The sequence below is a fragment of the Anomaloglossus baeobatrachus genome, chromosome 8 (assembly GCF_048569485.1).
Source record: "Anomaloglossus baeobatrachus isolate aAnoBae1 chromosome 8, aAnoBae1.hap1, whole genome shotgun sequence".
NCBI classification, from domain to species: domain Eukaryota; kingdom Metazoa; phylum Chordata; class Amphibia; order Anura; family Aromobatidae; genus Anomaloglossus; species Anomaloglossus baeobatrachus.
This window is the reverse complement of record NC_134360.1, coordinates 57,452,222-57,471,220: the sequence shown is the minus strand read 5'-3', so window position 1 is coordinate 57,471,220 and position 18,999 is coordinate 57,452,222. Positions and strand designations below refer to the sequence as shown.

At 49.2% G+C, this 18,999-nt stretch overlaps 1 protein-coding gene across 1 annotated transcript; it reads right to left on the bottom strand.

Annotated features, from left to right (window-relative positions):
- Positions 1-12,634: 12,634 nt before the first annotated feature.
- Positions 12,635-17,691, bottom strand: RBM15B (RNA binding motif protein 15B). The gene has a single exon (XM_075321658.1). The coding sequence runs from the start codon at positions 17,689-17,691 to the stop codon at positions 15,364-15,366; it is 2,328 nt and encodes a 775-aa protein (XP_075177773.1). The 3' UTR covers positions 12,635-15,363.
- Positions 17,692-18,999: the final 1,308 nt, after the last annotated feature.

The following is an 18,999-nucleotide window of genomic DNA, read 5'->3' as shown; positions in this document are numbered from 1 at the left end:
GCAGTCTCCCTAGTCTGCGGATTGCTGAGGCTTCAGCAACCACTCATAGGGGGGAAAAGTAGCCAACATTAGCCACTGAACGGTAGTGGTTGTTCTGTTCTTTTGTCAGGGGCTCAGTTTATTTCAATATGTAAATTGCTCTTTTTATTCTTAGTAAGAACATACTTTTTGATATTTGCAAAAAGTACATGGTTGCATTCTAGACCCCCCCTTTTTTCTTTGTGTTCAAGGTTATTGTTTGAGTCTGCAATATAAGTTCTAAATAATGGAAATCTGGAAGTGGTTTTTCTATGTACATATATGTATATATATATATATATATATATATATATATATATATATATATAGATTATGTATATTAACTCTTACGAGCTCTTATTCGGGTTCTTGATTTGCATAAGAGGTACAGTTGGTTTAGGGCTGTTCTCTCAGTTATGAATTGCCCCGAACGTTGTCACATTAGTACTCCAGCTTCCGCGGGCCCTGGCACTGCACGCACCGGTATCCCGCACCGGCAGGCGGGTTGGCGCTCTCTCTCTCAGACCCCGCATACCCGTGCTGACGTCCCTCGGGTGGGTGCGCATGCGCTGCGCCCCCGGGCTGTCGCTCTGCCGTAACCGTCCGCAAGACTGGCGCTTTTCCCCCGGTGAGTTGGGTCCCGTACTAAGGATCTTTTCCTCTGCCCAAGGCGGACCCGCCAGGTCTCGTCGTCTGCGCTCCCAGGGTTCACCTTACTCCTCAGGTCCAGACTGCCTCTCCTCTAGTAGTCTTTCGACCTTTCGGGGATGGCCCAGGCGTTTCCTCCTCTGCTGGACTTCGAGCAGGAGTACCGGGATGTTTGGCGCATGACTAATAGCCGGGTAAGGATGGTGAGTCAAGCCTTAAAGGTACGGACAGTCCTTCTCTACGTGCACGCACCGGGGGAGGTGAGTCCCGTACCAGGGTCCTCACCCGCTGCTCGAAGCGTACCCGCCAGGTCTCGCCTTCGGCGCCTCCCCCTGGTTTTTCCTTCATTCCCAGGTCCAAAGCTCCCGCTCGTCCAGAAGCCTTCCGACCTCTCTGGGGATGACCCAGACGTACCACCTCTGCTGGATTCCGGGCAAGCGCCGAGCTTCAGCGCATGACGATTAGCCTGGAAGATACGGTGAGTCAGACCATAAGGCCACGGATAGTTCTCTTCTCCTCTCTGAGCACACAGGTCTCCTTGAAGACTTTTCTAGAGGACCCAGGATGTTTGTCAGTGGACATCCAATAGTTCGCAGAGCTACTGCTCCTTCACAGACATCAGCCAGACTGGACGTTACCAGCGGTAAGTCTTGTTATTCTCTTTATTCATTCTCCAAGGGGCTCCGGAGAGAAGTGGCATGCCCCCCTGCGATCGACTCGCCAGGTTGCCTCTTGGCTGATCATCCCTAAGGTGACGTCTCTCAGGGACCACACGGTCTCCCTACGCAGAGGACTACATTCCATATCTGCCGATCAGAACTGGTTGACATCTTCGGTAAGTCCCTTCTCATCATAGCCCTGGCACTTTCACAGCTTCACGGTCTGAGCCTATAGCAGCAGTGTGACCACACGTCGAGGCCTCTGCCTCAGGAGCGGGATCGCGGAGGCGACATCTAAAGAGTCGCTGACCTTCCTTCCGCCTTTAGGTGAACGTACCTTCGGACATAGGTTAGTCCAGTGGATCCCCTAGACTACGTGAGGGAAGTGTACATCTCTCCATAGGCTACGTGAGGGAAGGGCACATCTCTTCCCAGCATCGGCCCAGACGCTCAGGATCGTCGCCTTCACCGCTCGGCTCCTGTCCGTTCGAGCCGCAACCGTCAGGGCGCCTCTATTTCTCATCGTCATTTCTCGCTACTAGGGCAGCTGTTCCACCGGTTGGAGTCCTTTCAGATCTCGGCCCGGTAGATCATCCCCTTAGGCATGTTTTTCGAGTCCGCCATAGGGAAGTTACTCTTCACGCTGGAGTAGTTTTTCCTTCCCCGCACCAAGTTAGGTTCGATACGTTACTCCGCAGCGGCTGGGGGAGGTGATAGCGGTGGTACACTTACCGGTGTTCATCCTTGCCCTTCCAGAGGTCCCCACTGAAGAACGGAGATAAGTAACCTCCGTCTGCCCCGGGGGATCCGCCTTTCCCTTCCTAGTGGACCAGCTTTCGTGTCCGGTCCCTGGGAAGATCCCCTCTCCGTCTCCTCTGGCGAATAGCATCAGCCATTACCAGTCTCCTATGCTAGGGTGGGCTTGTCCACTTTCCACAGCACGATCCCTAGGAACACCCCCTATGTGTGGTCTCCCCTTCAGCATTCCAGGATTTCAGATCCATCCGGTTAGACTGGTTACGTTTTCTTCACTGGGGCGAGGTTGTTCCAATCAGGTCCCAGTCGGACCATGCCACAGCGGTGGCGTGCATCATCCACCAGGGAGACGCAGGAAGTGTCGTGAATAAGGAAGAGGTCAAGAAGATCTTGCTCTGGGCCGGATCTCGCGCTCTCTAATCTCAGCAGTCCACTTCCCTACCGTGGACGTTTGGACGGCCGTTCTTTTCTCAGCAGGAGGGGCCTCGCCTAGGCAGAATGGCTCCTCAACCGGGTAGTCTCCAGCCAGATCTACGACGAAGGAAGACCTCCAGTAGTGGTCCTATTTGCCCCCGATCCAGCTTCTAGTCAACGGCGCACCTAGGGTGCCCCCCTTTTCTGCGCTAGGTGACGACGCCCTCGCCCGGCTGTGAGGCCGGTTCATTTTTTCATTTTCTTGGGCATCTGCCTACGGCTTCCCATGATCTCGAGCTTCTCAAGAGGGACCGAGGCAGAGGGTGGCTATGGAGGGGCCCAGGCGAGCATAGTTCACAGAAGTCACTCAATCCACTCGCAGAGGCCCTGTGGCGCTTTCCAGACCGTCCAGTTCTTCCGTGTCGAGTCCGCTCTGACACCAGGACTTAGAAGCCCTAAGTTTCCCGACCTTAAGAGCGGATCCCGGGTTCTTGCTCGCACAGGCCGGTTGGCAAGAAGGATGCAGACAATGTTGGAGACCGGGGAGCTGGTTCCCTCGAAAATGTATTACCACACGTGTGGCATTCATCCGGGGGGTAAAAGAGCACATCTTCTTTCCTCTCTCTTTCTCGCTCCTTTCCTGCACTACTGCCATGCTGACAGTCAGATCTGGATGCGGCTTCTAGCGCGTCCCTCTAGGGGCCTGGTGTCGACGCGGTCATTTCAGTTCAGAGGCTTATCACTTATCGTCCCACGACCAAGGTGTTTCACGCAGAGAAGCGTCCATCTGGCTCAGCGGCATCGCCGTCCACTAGTGACGTGGGACCTTAATCTAGCGATGGGTTCACCTCACGGCTCTCGGTTTGAGCTTTTCCGAGGGCTTCTTACTCCCACATGTTTGGATAGGTGGGCTCCTCGTGACCGTCTCCTTGTCTCAAGGGGCATCAGGGCGGACATCTCTCTCTTGTTGCCTTTGTTCCCCCCCTGTTTTTCCAGGTCCTCCAGTAGGGCAAGGGGGGTGCTCCGGCCACTACCCTCCCTTCGGTCCAAGGCAGCCCGCCTTCCTTCCAGATAAGGTGTTTGGGGTTTCGAGTTCGGTTCTGGTACCTTCTCTCAGCCTGAAAAGAGCCTAGTCCGGACCGCACTTTTCGGTATACTCCGACAGTCAGTTCATCTTTCAGGACAGTTCCTCTTTTCATCCGGTCCCAGGAGGCGCATGCTGGCGCCCAGGGCTAAGATTTCCATAGAGATCCTTCCGTCATAGGTGAAGCCTATCGCATGGAAAACGGACCTCCGCCGTTTTTTTCTACCGTCCAAGGAGAGTTTCTTGGATGATTGGACTACAGACGTTGACGGACCGAGGTCTGCCGGGCCTCCTACTGGTCTAGTAGGCAGACCTTTCCTAGTTCCTATCAGGTCACACCCAAGCTTTGGCAGTGGCCAGTCTTGCCGTTATCTTTGCGGGCGGCAGTAGCACACCTGTAACAAGGTAGGTAATTGTAGGTCTGGGTCAAGCCCGACTGGAGGTAGCGGTTTCCTACCGATCTCCGGTGATGGTTCTCTTCCCACCCAGGGACTGCTTTTGGACATCCCATGGTCCTGTGTCCCCCAATGAAACGATGGAGAAAGATAGATTTTTGTGTACTCACCGTAAAATCTCTTTCTCTGAGTCTTCATTGGGGGACACAGCACCCACCCTGCTTGTGTTTTGTTTGAGTTACATTTTACCGGTCTGTTGCCTCAGTGGCCTTATTCCCAGGCCATTGGTCGCACGTCTATTTGGTTAAGGTTTTTTCCTTGTCTTATTCCGGATTGTTTGGTTCTCCTCCTACTGCTTGTGCACTAAACTGATTGAGTCCGCCTCTGGCTCAGGGGTTATACTGCTGGGGAGGAGCTAACTTTTTCTGTTTACTTAGTGTCAGCCTCCTAGTGACAGCAGCATAACCCATGGTCCTGTGTCCCCCAATGAAGACTCAGAGAAAGAGATTTTACGGTGAGTACACAAAAATCTATCTTTTCTTTTGATGCAAGATTAATTAAAAGTTGATATACCCCCCTTCATTGTGTAGAATTGTATGCTCCACAATAATGCAATCTGGAGAACAAACCATTGGTCAGATATCATGGGGGAGGGGGACTACACTTTTGAGGAGTGTTAGCATAGCTATAGTATCATAAACTGAGAGGAATACGGGTGTAAGCCGCGCTAAAACCACAGAGTCCAGAAAATTTAAATAAATCCCTTTATTTTCATGTCTACGCGTTTCAGAGATATATCCATCTCCTTCTTCAGGACAAGGGGAATCAATGTTGATTCCCCTTGTCCTGAAGAAGGAGATGGATATATCTCTGAAACGTGTAGACTTATGAAAATAAAGGGATTTATTTACATTTTCTGGACTCTGTGGTTTTAGAGCGGCTTACACCCGTATTCCTCTCCCCGTTTATGATACTATTAACCTTCGGGGCCGCTGCTGACCACTATCGTTACTTGTGCAGTAAGGAGTTGTGACTGGCACAACCCCAGCAGGTAAGTGCGTTTCTAGCACTAGACTAAATTCCCCATACCGGGTAAGACCCTATTTTGCGCTTTTATTCCACAGTTACATCACGTTCAGCATAGCTATAGTGACATGCAAACGTTTGGACACCCCTGATCAAAATTACTTTTATTGTGAACAGTTAACGAAGTTGAAAATGAAATGATCTCTAAAAGGCATAAAGTTAAAGATGACACATTTCCATTGTATTTTAGACAAAGAAAATTAAAAAAAAATTTTTACATTTTAAAATTAACAAAAAAAAAGGAAAATGGGCCAATGCAAAAGTTTGGGCACCCTGCATTGTTAGTACCTAATAGCACCCCCTTTGGCAGGTATCACAGCTTGTAAACGCTTTTTGTAGCAATTCTTGTTTGAGGGATTGTAAAACATTCAGCTTGTGCCTTTTCAGGTCGTCTATTGTGGAGGATCATTATCCATTTGTAGAAGTCATCCTCTTTTCATCTTCAGCTTTTTTACAGATGGTGTTATGTTTGCATCAAGAATTTGTTGAACTTTCATTGCATCCTTTCTTCCCTCTACCCGTGAAATGTTCGCAGTGCCATTGGCTCCAACACAACCCCAAAGCATATTTGACCCACCACCATTCTTAATGGTTGGCGAGTTGTTCCTTTCCTGAAATTCTGTTCTTTTTCTCCACACATCTTTAATCAGTTGGTCAAAGAGTTCTAGTTTAACCTTATCAGTCCACAGGACTTGTTACCAAAATGCATCAGGCTTGTTTACATGTTCCTTCATATACTTCTGATGCTGAATTTTATGGTGAGGTCGCAAGAGAGGTTTTCTTCTGATGACTTTTCCATCAAGGATATATTTGTGCAGGTATCTCTGAACAGTAGAACAATGTACCACAACTCGAGTCTGATAAATCTTCCTGAAGGTCTTTTGCAGTCAAGTGGGGATTCTGATTTACCTCTCTATCAATCCTATGAGCAGCTCTCAGATAATTAGCTTGGTCTCCAGACCGTATCTTTATCTCCACTGTTCCTGGTAACCGCCATTGTTCCTGGTAACCGCCATTTCGTAATTTCATTTCGAACTGTGGGAAGGGCAACTCAAAAACACTTTGCTATCTCCTTATAGCCTTCTCCTGCTTTGTGGGCCTCCATAATTTTTATTTTCAGAGTGCTAGGCAGCTGCTTAGAAGAACCCATGACTCCTGTTTTTGGTACAAGGTTAGAGGAGGCTGGGCTTTTATAAAACTGAGAAATTTGCATCACCTGACCTTTCCTAACTATGATAGTGAACAAGCCATAACCCTAAGGCTATGTGCACACAGGACGTTTTGCAGCATTTTTTCCTGGGAGGCATCTGTGGTTTTGGTGGTATTTTACAGCGTTTTTTTTCTGTGATGTCAAGACCTGCAAGGGTTCAAGAGCACCCGAGGGCATAAAACCAAGGCAAATCTGCAGCGAAAAACGCTGCAAAAACGCCCAGTGTGAACATAGCTTAATAAGCTTGTTAGGCTATGTTCACACTGGGTGTTTTTGCGCTCTTTTTAGCTGCAGATTTGCCTTGGTTTTATGCAAATCCAGACTAATAAAACGCTTCTTTTTACAGTCCCAGCAAAGTCTGAGATTTCTGAAATCTCATGTACACACACAAACACGTGAGGATTTTTTCCTGTTTTGTGAAATACCTCCGGTTTTGCTGCGTTCTGAAAAGAATGAACATGTCAATTCTTTTCAGCGCTTTTGCTACGGTTTTCACCCTAGTGACAGTTGGACTTGCAGATACCCTGGATCGGTGGGTGTAACCGGGTTAATAGAAAACCCAGTTCTGGCCCGGAATTGATCCAGGATATCTGGCCGGCACTTAAATGGTGGTGGGAGACAGGGGGATCGGACCAGACGTGGTATATTTACCGAATCCCTGGCGTTGCTGTACTCTCCCACGGCTCCTCCACTTCCCCGCTCATTTCATATTCACTGCTTCATCTGTGATTGGTTGCAGTCAGACGTGCCCCTAGGATCTGACTGCAACCAATCACAGACCCGATCTGAGTGTCTATACAGAGAATGAGTGAGCCTCGCATACAGTGGTGTTCTCACTCAGGCAATTTATGGTCACAGGTATCGCCAGCTGTGACCAGAAATCACCTGAGTGAAGTGACCGGTGATCGTGCGACTCATTCATTCTCTGGAGCTCACAGCGGGCAGTCCTGTTCTGTGACTGCTTACTGTGATCTTCAGATGTAGCAGAGCTGAATCGCTGTGGGACCTCATGTGGATTACGTCAGACCTGCAGGGGTGATTATGGGGTTAATAAAGTGGTGACAGAAGGGGCTTTTTGTATTTTATTGCAAATAAAGGACTTTTTCAGTTTGTGTTTATTTCTTATCACTTATAGACTGGTAATGGCAGGTGTCTGAGATCCCCCTCCCCCCATCACCAATCTAGGGCTTAGTCACAGCTATGAGGTGCGATTAACCCCTTATTACCCCGATTGCCACAGCACCTGGGCAATTCGGGAAGAGGCAAGCAAAATGCTAATGGATGAGACAATCCTGGGCGGCTGCAGACTGATATTTTTAGGCTGGATCTTTCCAGCCTGAGAATACCAGCCTCCAGCTGTACACTTTATCTTGGCTGGGCATCAATATTGGGAAGGGGGGGTGGGTGACCGCACAGGTTTTTTTTTTTTTTTAATTATTTAAATAATTTAAAAAAATCAGCATGGGGTACCTTTTATTTTGATATCCAGCTAAGATAAAGCCCGTGGCTGTAGGCTTTATCTGCTGGGTATCAAAATATGGGGGGACTCTACCTCTTTTTTTTTACTTTTTACTGTACGATAGACCCGCAGACTACAGTGGGAGGGGGAAGCAGTGAATATGCATGAGGCTAATGTGCGGCACCGGAGGTAGGAGGGGCTTCGGGAGCAGGTACAGATGATCCTAGAATGTATGGGCTTCTTCCAGGTTAGTGGGAGTGACCAGCTGGGTTAGTGAGCTCGGCCATGTTTCTCCCCCCTGCCCTCCATGTGATAGGGGCCTGTTGAAGACGTCATACCTGGAAGGAGTCCATACACTGTAGCATCTACCGGAAACTGGTAAGTATAGCGCGCTTGCTGTACTTTTGTTTTTTTCTTTCGTTCTACCTTTTTTTTTTTAAACTGCCAGAGTGCCAGATCCAGGTCAATACCAGCCCGGCCCAGCACTCTGGTACTCTTGAACCCTTGCAGGTCTTGACATCACAGAACAAAAACACTGTAAAAAAGTCACAAAAAATGTCACAAAAACCGCAGATGACTCCCAGGAGACGTCCTGCCACAAGGTCAGGTTTTGGTCAGGAAAAAAAACGCTGCAAAAATGTTGTGTGAACATAGCCTTAAGGTCTGATACCTTGGTCGAAGTTATCTGAGAACACAAAGCTCCAAGGGGGTCCAAACTTTTGCATCGGTCCATTGTCCTTTTTGTAATTTTTAAAATGTAAAAGATGAAAATATTTTCTTTTTCTTAAAATACAAAGGGAATGTGTCATCTTTAACTTTATGCCATTTCAACTTGCATAACTGATCACAATAACAGTAATTTTGACCGGGGTGCCCACGTTTCCATGCCACTGTATATTAATGATATAACTGAAGACTTAGTGGTATGTATACAGACGGGGCAGAGATGTGTAGGGACGTTATATATTCTTGACCTGGGATAATAGTGCTTTTCTTCATTATTAGTATTTGATATGAAACGGCGATCGCAGTTTTTTTTTTATCCCTTAAATATTTCCATTTATTTATTTTCGCCTCTTCTATAGCACTATAAATGCCAGTGCTTTAGACATTATCCTGCATCTGTTTATTAATATGGGGTCTTGATAAAGGAGGGGATGGGCTGCAGCAAGTTAACTCATGTTAATTGTATGAGTGACAAAAAGACCCTTTTATGTTAGAAATTATACTTATATTTGTTGACTTTTTGTTTTTGTGTATACAGGGTCCGTGCAAAGCAATGTGTATCCATGATTGCAGACAAGAAACAAACCCTGTAGTCTGCTCCCTCGATCGTGTGTTAGTCTCTACCTTTTCTTCTTGATAGCAAAGCAGGAAGGTATCCAGATTCAGCATAAAATAGCTTCTGCATTCCCTACCTTGGCTTTTATACTGTCATGCAAGGTATGAGCATACGGCTACAGGGAATAGAAACCCTGTCTCTAGGGAAGGGGGAGATGGTGCCCCCTGACCAAACCTTTTGCTGACCCCTGGCTCCCCTGATCACCCTGGAAAGGTACAGCACCTATGCGCCGAGGATACTGGCCCTTGCTTACCCTGAACTGGGCCCTAGGTAGGGATGTGTCTCCATGATTGCAGACAAGAAACAAACCCTGTAGTCTGATCCCTCGATCGTGTGTTAGTCTCTACCTTTTCTTCTTGATAGCAAAGCAGGAAGGTACTACACCGACATAGATCTGCACCTGCGCTGCATACATAAAGCGGGAGATGGATTTTATATTATAGGAATAAAAAGCATTTCTGTAGAAACTTCACTCACAATGTAGATTGTAAGACACCTCCATCAATAACTGCTGCACGTGACAATGTGTCATGTTAAAAACCCCTGCCTGATTATACAGTATATCACAAAAGTGAGTACACCCCATCACATTCTTGTAAATATTTATTTTTTTCATGTAACACTGAAGACACATTGATACAATGTAGTCAGCTTACAGCCCATATAAGTGTAAATTTAGTGCCCTCTAAACTCAGCACACAGCCATTAATGTCTAATTTGCTGGCAACAAAAGTGAGTACACCTCTAGGTGAAAATTGCCAAATTGGGCTCAATTAGCCATCCCCCCCCCCCCCCCCCCCCGGTGTCATGTGACTGTTACAAGGTCTCAGGTGTGAATGGGGATCAGTGTGTTATATTTGGTGTTATCGCTTACACACTGTCTCATACTGGTCATTGGAAGTTCAGCATGGCTCCTCATGGCAAAGAATTCTCTGAGGATCTGGAAAAAAAAAATTGTTCCGCTACATAAAGATGACCAAGGATATAAGAAGATTGTCAAGACCCTGACCTTCAGCACAGTGGCTAAGACCATACAACGGTTTAACAAGACAGGATCCGCTCAGAACAGGCCGCGCCATGGTCATCCAAAGGAGTTGAAGGACGTGCTCAGCGTCATATCCTTAGGTCGTCTTTTCAAATTAGATGTATGAGTGCTGCCAGCATTGCTGCAGAGGTTACAGGGGGGGTGGGGGTGTCTGCCTGTCAAGTGCTCAGACCATATGCCACACCCTGCATCACATTCCTTTGCGAGGCGGTCATCCCAGAAGGGAGACTATACTAAATATGATGCACAAAAAGCCCAGTTTGCTGAAGACAAGGAGACTAAAGAAATGGATTACTGGAACCATGTTCTGTGGTCTGATGACAGCAAGATGACCTTATTTGGTTCACATGGTGTCAAGTGTGTGTGGCGCCAAGCAAGTGAGGTGTACAAAGACAAGTTCCTGCCTACAGTCAAGCATGGTGGTGGGAGTGTCATGGTTTGGGGGCTGCATGAGTGCTGCCGGCTGTGGGGAGCTACAGTTCATTGGGGAAACCATGAATGCCAACATGTACTGTGACATACTGAAGCAGTGCATGAGCCCTCCTCCGTTCAGACACTGGGCCACAGGGCAGAATTTCAACATAACCTCAAGTGCACCTCCAAGACGGTCACTGCCTTGATAAAGTTGCTGGACTGGCCAAGCGTGTCCAGACCTAAACCCTATTAAGCATCTGTAGGGCATAAACAAAAGGTGGAGGAGCACAAGGTCTAACATTTATCAGCTCCGTGACATCGTGAGAGGATCCAGCTGAGCAGTGCTTAAAAATAATTGACACTTTGGGTACAAATTGTTCATTTTCACTTAGGGGTGTACTTACTTTTGTTGCCAGTGGTTTAGACATTAATGGCTGTGTGTTGACTTATTTAGAGGGCAACAAATTTACAGTTATACAAGCTGCACACTGACTCAAAGGGTCAGATCTTCAGTGTTGTCTCCTGAAAAGAAACTATTTACAAAAAATATGACGGTGTACTCACTTTTCTGATATACTGTATGTGTACACTATAACCTCAAAAGAATCATATGGCGTTCACTGTTACTTGGTATTAGAGCTTCCATTATGTTCTCTGCTCCATTCACTCGTAAAGCTGCATACACAAATTTTGCAGCTGTCAAAATATTACAACAAAACTGTCAGACTGACATGTTAAAAGGAATCTGTCACCAGGGTTTCGCTCCCCCATCTGAGAGCAGCAGAATGTAGAGGCAGAGACCCTGATCCCAGCGCTGTCACTTACTGAGCTGATAGATTTTATCAAAATGACAGCAATGTTTTCACTGCTGCAGATCTAGCAGTTATACAGGGGTCATGAATATATTGGACTACCTGGCATCAGGACAAGTAGTCCTCTAATGATAATCTCATGCTAATTAAACAGTGGTATTATAAAAGCTACAGTAAGTGACACATTGCTGGAATCAGAGTCTCTGCCCCTACATTCTGATCTCAAATGAGGTGGCCAAAACCTGGTGTCAGATTCCCTTTAAGGCACTGTGTCACCGTGAAATGCAGCTCTGGCTGTGACTAGAGTACAATTGTTCAGCTGTGTGCTGGTAGATGTAGAGATTTATGGCCAGATTCACTGATATAATGCATGAAGCCGCCATGAATCTGAAGAGGAAGTGCGAAGGTGAACTCCCACGTGGCAGAAATCCCGACACCTGCTGCACAGACCGTGATCTTCTCCTGTAATGAGCCCATTGCAAAAATGTGTGAATTTACCCAGAGAAGAACAATCCTGACCTGTGAGTGAAGCCGAACCATCCTGTGATTGTCTAACACTTTCAATTCCTCCCCATTTTTCAAAATCTGTGCTTGCTGCCAGTGAATAAAAATGTTATTTTCAGAAGCTTCCAACGTCTTGTCCTAGACCTGCCCCTGATGAAGGCTTGTTACACGGTATCACGGCTGCTGGAAGCATAGATATTGAGAATTGGGAACATATCATTTATGTTTTGCCCCTTTTTAAGTCTTGTGGTCGTTGTTACTCGAAATTCTTTGAAACGGCACAGGCCTTTCATCAATTTTGCACAAAATAAAAAAAAAAAATGCAATTTTTTTTGCACCTTCGTAATACAAAAAACAAAGTTATTCCACATATGGACTGGAGAACCTCTGCGTACAAAAATGTGACTTTACAAAATGCCAATTGATTAATCAGTCAAAAACTTCTGGAAACCTGAATTCCTGACCACAGTGACGGATGTAAAAACACAATAAAAGAAAAAAAAAAAAAAAAAAAAAAACACTAAAGAAAAAATGGGGCAAATGCAAAAATGAATCTGTCAAATCTATTCGGAATTTGCAGAACTTTTCGTGATCTATGGATTATTTACAGAAGCTGCGGCCCCTTTAGTAGATATTGTATGTTGTGGTTTCATCGTGCCAGGTGCCATGCAAATCACCGATCCCCTCGTCTCTGCCGCTAGAATAACTTGTGACGCCAGTGGCCGATGACTGATGCCCGGGGTCATGTGACCCTTTCCCCGATAATGGAGAAACGTACACACAGGACATGTTGGAGAGGAGCTTTTAATATATTCTGAGGCGTCTGCTCTATACGAGTAAGTGCTCAATACAAACAGGCCTGGGACACTACATAGAAATCACAGATCAGTCCTGGAAGAGGTGGTATGTGCCCCCCGCCACGCTACTGGACAAGGTCATAGGAGGGTACACCGGCTGCAGGGACAAACGTGAAAGGTGCAAATCCACAGGGATAGGGTCCTATGTGCAGCAGCCACCGCACCCTTTACATTAGAAATGTGTGCACTGAATATAAGGGGGTGACACATGGCACTGGGCTACTAAGGAGCATCCGTCACTAGGACGTCTCAGCCAATTCATAACAGCTCCCCACAAGGGGGACACTGCAGACAGGTCCTGAGATTTAATGCCATGCCGCACCCCTCCATATGGGTCTGTGGGTGGAATACAACCGCCTGGATGGGTAAAGCCATTTTTAAAGAGTATAGACGGAAACCACTGACGTAATACAGAACGGTAATGATGAGATGAACAAACAGGCAGCGCACAGCTCTCCTCTAGGACCTGGGGGACACACAACTCCAAAAAGTGCTACTGCAGAGAAATGTCACACCACAGAAGCAAATGCAACACATTCCTGCAGACGAGTCGTTACAGTGTTTCAGAGCAGCGATATCAAGAACCTGATCATTTATATTCTGGGGCTTCCTGCTGGGATTTGTAGTTTTACACTAGCTGAGAACCACCAGATAGCAAATCACCACCGTATATACCCCCAACACCCTCGCTAATGACAACTAAGGGCAAGGTTACGCAGAAGACACCGATTCAAACAAGGCCAATCTCCCCATGTAATCCATATGGCCACCTGGCAGCCTCTGCAGATCGTACATGTATACAAGGATCTCTATCATGTGCATATAGGGGGTCTGCATCCCGCTCATGTATGATCCCCCCCATCCTCAAGATTCTTTATATGACCCTAGTGCCCCTGTAACTCTGCCATCAGCGGATACATCACTGAAATGAACACACGTGACACTTGTCCATTCTGGGAGCTTTACTAATCACATTCAAGACCCATCCACAAAAAAAAATAAAATAAAATTATATAAGCGTGAGCCAGAAATCAGCAGTGCCAAAGAATCAGCCATTTCATGTCTGCTGAACTATAAGACCCATAAACTAATCATAGTCTAACGGTGCTGCCAATGCCTGGTGACGGGACAGTAATGGAGAACAGGTGGCACAGACACCCACAAATCGATAGGACAGTCTAATAAAGGCCCCTGCACCCCTCAGCTTATCCAGAGATCCAAAGGGATAAGAATAGATCTTGTGTAGAGATCCTGCCCATTGACCTGGGGGAGGCACTGCAGGAATGATTGGACATGCCTGGTGTTTATTGATTAAATCTATGAAGAACGCTAATCAGTTCAGACATGACCAATCAATTCTGCAGGCAGTTCATGGAAACAATGAGCCGCAGGGTCAATATTTAGGGAACGACTCCCTAGCTGCTGCAAAACAGGGTCACCCCCTCATGCACCCTGAACCAGACAATTCCTCTTACAGAATCCTGTAACTGCGGAGTACTCCCTTAAAAACTATACCAGACACGTTCTCTCTCTGGGTGATGCACTCAAACGCGAGGGTCCGACGTCCCCATTCCCCACCAGCCTTAATGAGATGGAAAAACGTGATAATGAATAAAGTTGTCGGGTGTCGTACATATGACCGTCCCACACAGCGCTGGGCCCTGGGCAGCTTCATTACTCCGCTGGGATTTGCAGTCCTTATTTAGCGCAAGACCGAAACCTGACCCGAGTCATCGTGATTTCTTGCCCTCAACGATTCCAGCACTACCTAGATTTTATCCCCTCTGGGTCCCAGCCTTCCACACGTGTCCTCACACACGTTAAAATTACAGACCATGAGTACACCAGACACGACACCGATAAGCCAATCATATTGCCAAGTATTGAGATACAGACGGTCCACCAACAGCTGGAAACTCAGCTACAACTCCGCCTGGGACCACACATTACGTGCCTGACTCCCGACCGTTCTACAGAAAGGGTACAGTGGTCGACATTGCCTGGCAGTGACAGGGTTAATAGTGATTGTAGCTGCAGGTACCGGGCTGCGCAATCTCAGGGCGCGACACCTCATTACAAGATAACGAGCGGCTCCGATCCCCAGAGGTTTCTACTGGTTATAAACAGGGAGACAGTGAGCCGCTAATAGGAGCCCAGGGGGGGTGTCCGCTCCCCTCCCCCGCACACACACATCCGCGTCACATAGACAATAAGGCACTCAGGGGACCCCGCTACCCAAGACTCCAGAACACACAAACCTAAAAACAGTATGAGCCCCCCCACCCCAAGAAACTAATATACATTCCCCCCCAAACCAGAAAACAACCAGTGAGGGGCCCCGGGAAGAACCGGAGGAGAAGAAAACATCAGGGGTGGGGGGTGAAAGGAACAATAAAAAGGAAAATTATCTGTCCAGCAGCAACGACTGGGAGAGTTCAGCTTTTATAAAACATGGACCTGATGTGACGGCTGCTCTGCCCACCACCCATATGTACACAGCAGATACTCCACCTTAACCCTGGAAATGCTGGAAGAGCCCAGACTGCACCAATGATCCGCAGAGAGGATACCACCAGCATTTAAATGGTTAATGTCGCAACCATAAACCTTGTAACAGAGGGGGGAGACCTCAGGAGGGCAGTGGTCCTGCATGGGAGGGGTCAGGCATTGTCTTTTACCAACACAATAATCATGTTCTCCTCTAGCTTGCCCACAGCTCGCTGGGCGCCCTGCTGGTACAGTTGGTGGAAGTCACAAGGGGGGAAGGCGTAGAGCATGCCGCTGGGGTCCCTGCCTTTGCTGCTCACCCCCACAGGGAGGCTGATGACCCCGGCCGCCTGCTTCTGTTTTAGGTAGGAGACCAAGTTCCTGAGCAGGCGACGCTGTAATCCGGACTCCCCAGGCATCACCCCTTCATTCTGAGGGGCCTGGATAGCGACAAGTACAGCATAGCCTCCTGTGGTGCCCAGCCTCACCCTGCGGGTCACCTCCTCTAGTTTAGGCTGGTCAAGTCGAAGTCTCTGAGCTATTTTGAGCTGTGTCAGACTCCCTGCTCCGGGGGCGGTGCGGTCTCTGAGAAGGGCAGCAGGGACGTCGCGATCACCCTCCAAAAAGTGAAGGTAGGTAGGAAAACAGCTGTTCTTCAACACCAGGTGACCACACCAGACGGGCGGCAGCGTCCGTCCTTTCTCCACCACCGGTGAGGATTGTCTTTCTGCAGGTGGTTCTGGGGGTCTCGGGTGGTGGTTCCTCCGGGGCTGCGGCGGCTCAGGAGTTGGGGGTCGGGGCTTGTCCTGTGCTGGGGTGCGGTGATTGTGAGGTGGTGATGGAGGGGTGCTTGGCTCTCGGTCGGATAAGTCCCTCCTGGGACGGTCCGGACTGCGCTCAATTCTGCTCCGTGCTCTGTCCCCGGACAAGCTGCGCCGTCGTCGTCTCTCCTCTCTGCTCTTAGAGCTGCTCCCTCCTCCTCGGTCTCCACTGCGGCTGCGCACACCTTGCCCAGCACTGCGTCGCTCAGAGTTTAGCCAGCCCGCCTCCACAAACGGCCTCTCACGGTCAGAGTAGAGAAGATGCGGGGGTGTACGGTCTCTGACACGTAGATCGGGCTCCAGTGCTGCCCGGTGGCGGCTGTAGGCCTCAGATTGTAGCAATTCATAGGAGAGAGGCAGTGGGTATGGAGTGGGCTGGATAGGCGTATAGCGGGAAGATGCCACAGCTGCTGCTGCTTCCTCTGGTGTCACATTTGCAAAGTCCACACGCAGCCGGCGGTCCCCGAGTGTGAACCCCCTCATCTGGGTGCAGGCAGCCTGGGCAGCGTCCAAGCTCTCATATTGGATGTAAGCGAAGCTGTCGCCTTTCACGTAATCCACGGTGCGAATGCTTCCAAAGCGATCAAACTCACGGGCGAGAGCGGCCAGGGAGGTGTTAGGGCCCAGACCCCCCACCCAGAGCCGAGTGCTGGGGTTGGCTTTGCCGTACCCGATTTTCATAGCGTTCCTCCCCAGCAGACGGCCGCTCATCGCCAACTTTGCCCGATGGGCCATGTCCAGGTTCTGGAACTTGAGGAAGGCGTAGGCAGCGCCTTGGGTGCGGGCTGGACGTTTGATCACCACCTCCTCGATTGGGCCGTACTTGTCGAAGGTGTGGCGCAGGTCTGTCTCTGTCACTTTGTGGTCTAGGTTCCCGATGAACAGATTGCGAGTGGCACGGTAGTCGTCCTCGGGGGCCAGCTGCTCGTTGTCATCGGTGGCCCCGCGGGCCCTGTCCTCGTACAGGCTCTGGTAGTAGGCCTCGGCAGAGGCGCTGCTGCTGCTGGACGCGCTCAGGGCCGGGGGCAGCAGCAGGTGCCGGGGGGCCGGCAGGGCAGCTCTGCTCAGGGGCAGGGGGCGGCTGGGCTGCTGGGTGAAAACGGGTTCCACCGTCAGGGGCCGGTCGTATAGCAGGGGCCGCAGCTTGGCATGCCGGGCCTGACGCGCCTCTGCCGGCCGCCGGAAGTTGATGTAGGCCACTCGCCCCAAGTCCGGGGTGTGAGACAATTTGACGCTGATTTCTCCGAAGCGCTGGAAATGTCTGAAGAGCCAGTCCTCAAGCAGCGGCTCCGGCAGCGCAGTGCCCAGGTTACTGATCAGCAGCGTCTTGTACTCCGGCACATCCGCCTGGCTGGGCAGGAGCAGCGGCCGGGGCGGAGGATTGTCGCGAGGCCGCCGGGAGGAGGAGGACGAGGAGGCCCCGGCCTGGTTGGGCCTCTCCCGCCTCCCTGAGCTCTTGTGGTGTCCACTTCCGGCCTCCTCCCGTCGCTCCCGAGCCCGCTTAGCACGGCCGGGACTGGACTCCCCTCTCTCGCTTTGCCGCTTCATGCTGTTCCCAGACTCGCCGTGCGGGAAAAACGCGCTCACTTTGCGGCCGCCATCTTCCACAATGAGTCGAGAGGGAGAACGCCTGACGTCATCAGGGGGCGCCGGGGACAGGGCGTGACACGACATTGTCATGTGACCTGCGCGCCAAAGATTTCTTTCGAAATTCGACCTCCCTGAAGGGGCGTGCCTAGTGTGACGTCATTGACAGAGATCCCGGTAGTTATGGAGACGGCCAGTAAGAATGATAGGCTGTCAGCGAGTCTCTCGAGAAAATGGCGCGAATGAGACGTGAGGCGGCGGTGTTCTCCCAGGGTCACAGGACTCCCGGTGTCCCCGCGTTATTGCGGTCAGTGCGAGGATTCCTCTGTAGCCGGAAAGTGACAGCTGTTACCGTCATCCCGGCCATTTATATAGGACTCGAAATACAGACCCCTAAATACACAGACCCCCTAATAATGACACAGTTCACACTTTCCAACATTTTAAAGGGAATGCGTTATTAGAAAAGGAAAAAAAACAGAAAACCACAACATGATGCTGAAGCTGGTTTCTTATTCAGCCATTTTTTTGACCCCCAGAATAAACCCGTCCTGTCACTGACACCGCATGGTGAACCGCGCAAAAATAAAAAAAATCCCACTGTCTATTCATTCTGCCTCCAAAAATCGGAGTAAAGGCTGACATTTATCCTGCGCTCTCTCTGCTGAGCACTTGCATCGACGTTTCGATGTAAATCCCAAAAAATGCGATTCAGACAAACCCCCCCCCGTTGGACGCACTCACTATAATAAAGCAGATGGAGACGCTTTGGACTCTGTCTGGTCTCTGTTCTGTCCTGACAACGTACCATCGTCTTTTTAGCACAAAAAAAGGTTATGACCGCAGCTCTGTGCACGACTAAAAAGATGGACACCAGCGAAACATGCCAAACGGAGTCCAAAGTGTCTCCATCCTCTTCATTAGTGAGTGGTGCCATCCTCTGAATCACATTTTTGGGGGATTCACATGGAAACCCCGACATAAGTGCTCAGTGCAAAACATAAGAATGTGATCCCAGCCGTATACTGAAAGCGATCAAAAAATGTTCTATACCCAAAAATTTTACTAATAAAACCCCTAACTTATCCCGCACAAAACCAGCCCCCACTTAGGTTCGTCATCTGTCACTGGAAATTTTATTTCTGGGAGAACAAAGATCCTGGGAAAGCAATATGGCTCCCACCACCAAATAAAATCCAAGGTCGTCTGCTCAGTGTCAGACTGGCCCACCGAAGCACCGGGGAATCCTCCGGTGGACCCCGGGTTTCCAGTGTACCCCCATGCTTTATATTGTATGGGGTACCGGGGGCTTGTTATTGCGGGCTGAGTGTTTCTCAGGGCCAGCGTTAGAGCGGGCAGACTGGCCCCCACGCTCTGAGGAGCCCCCAGCCTTTTCATCAT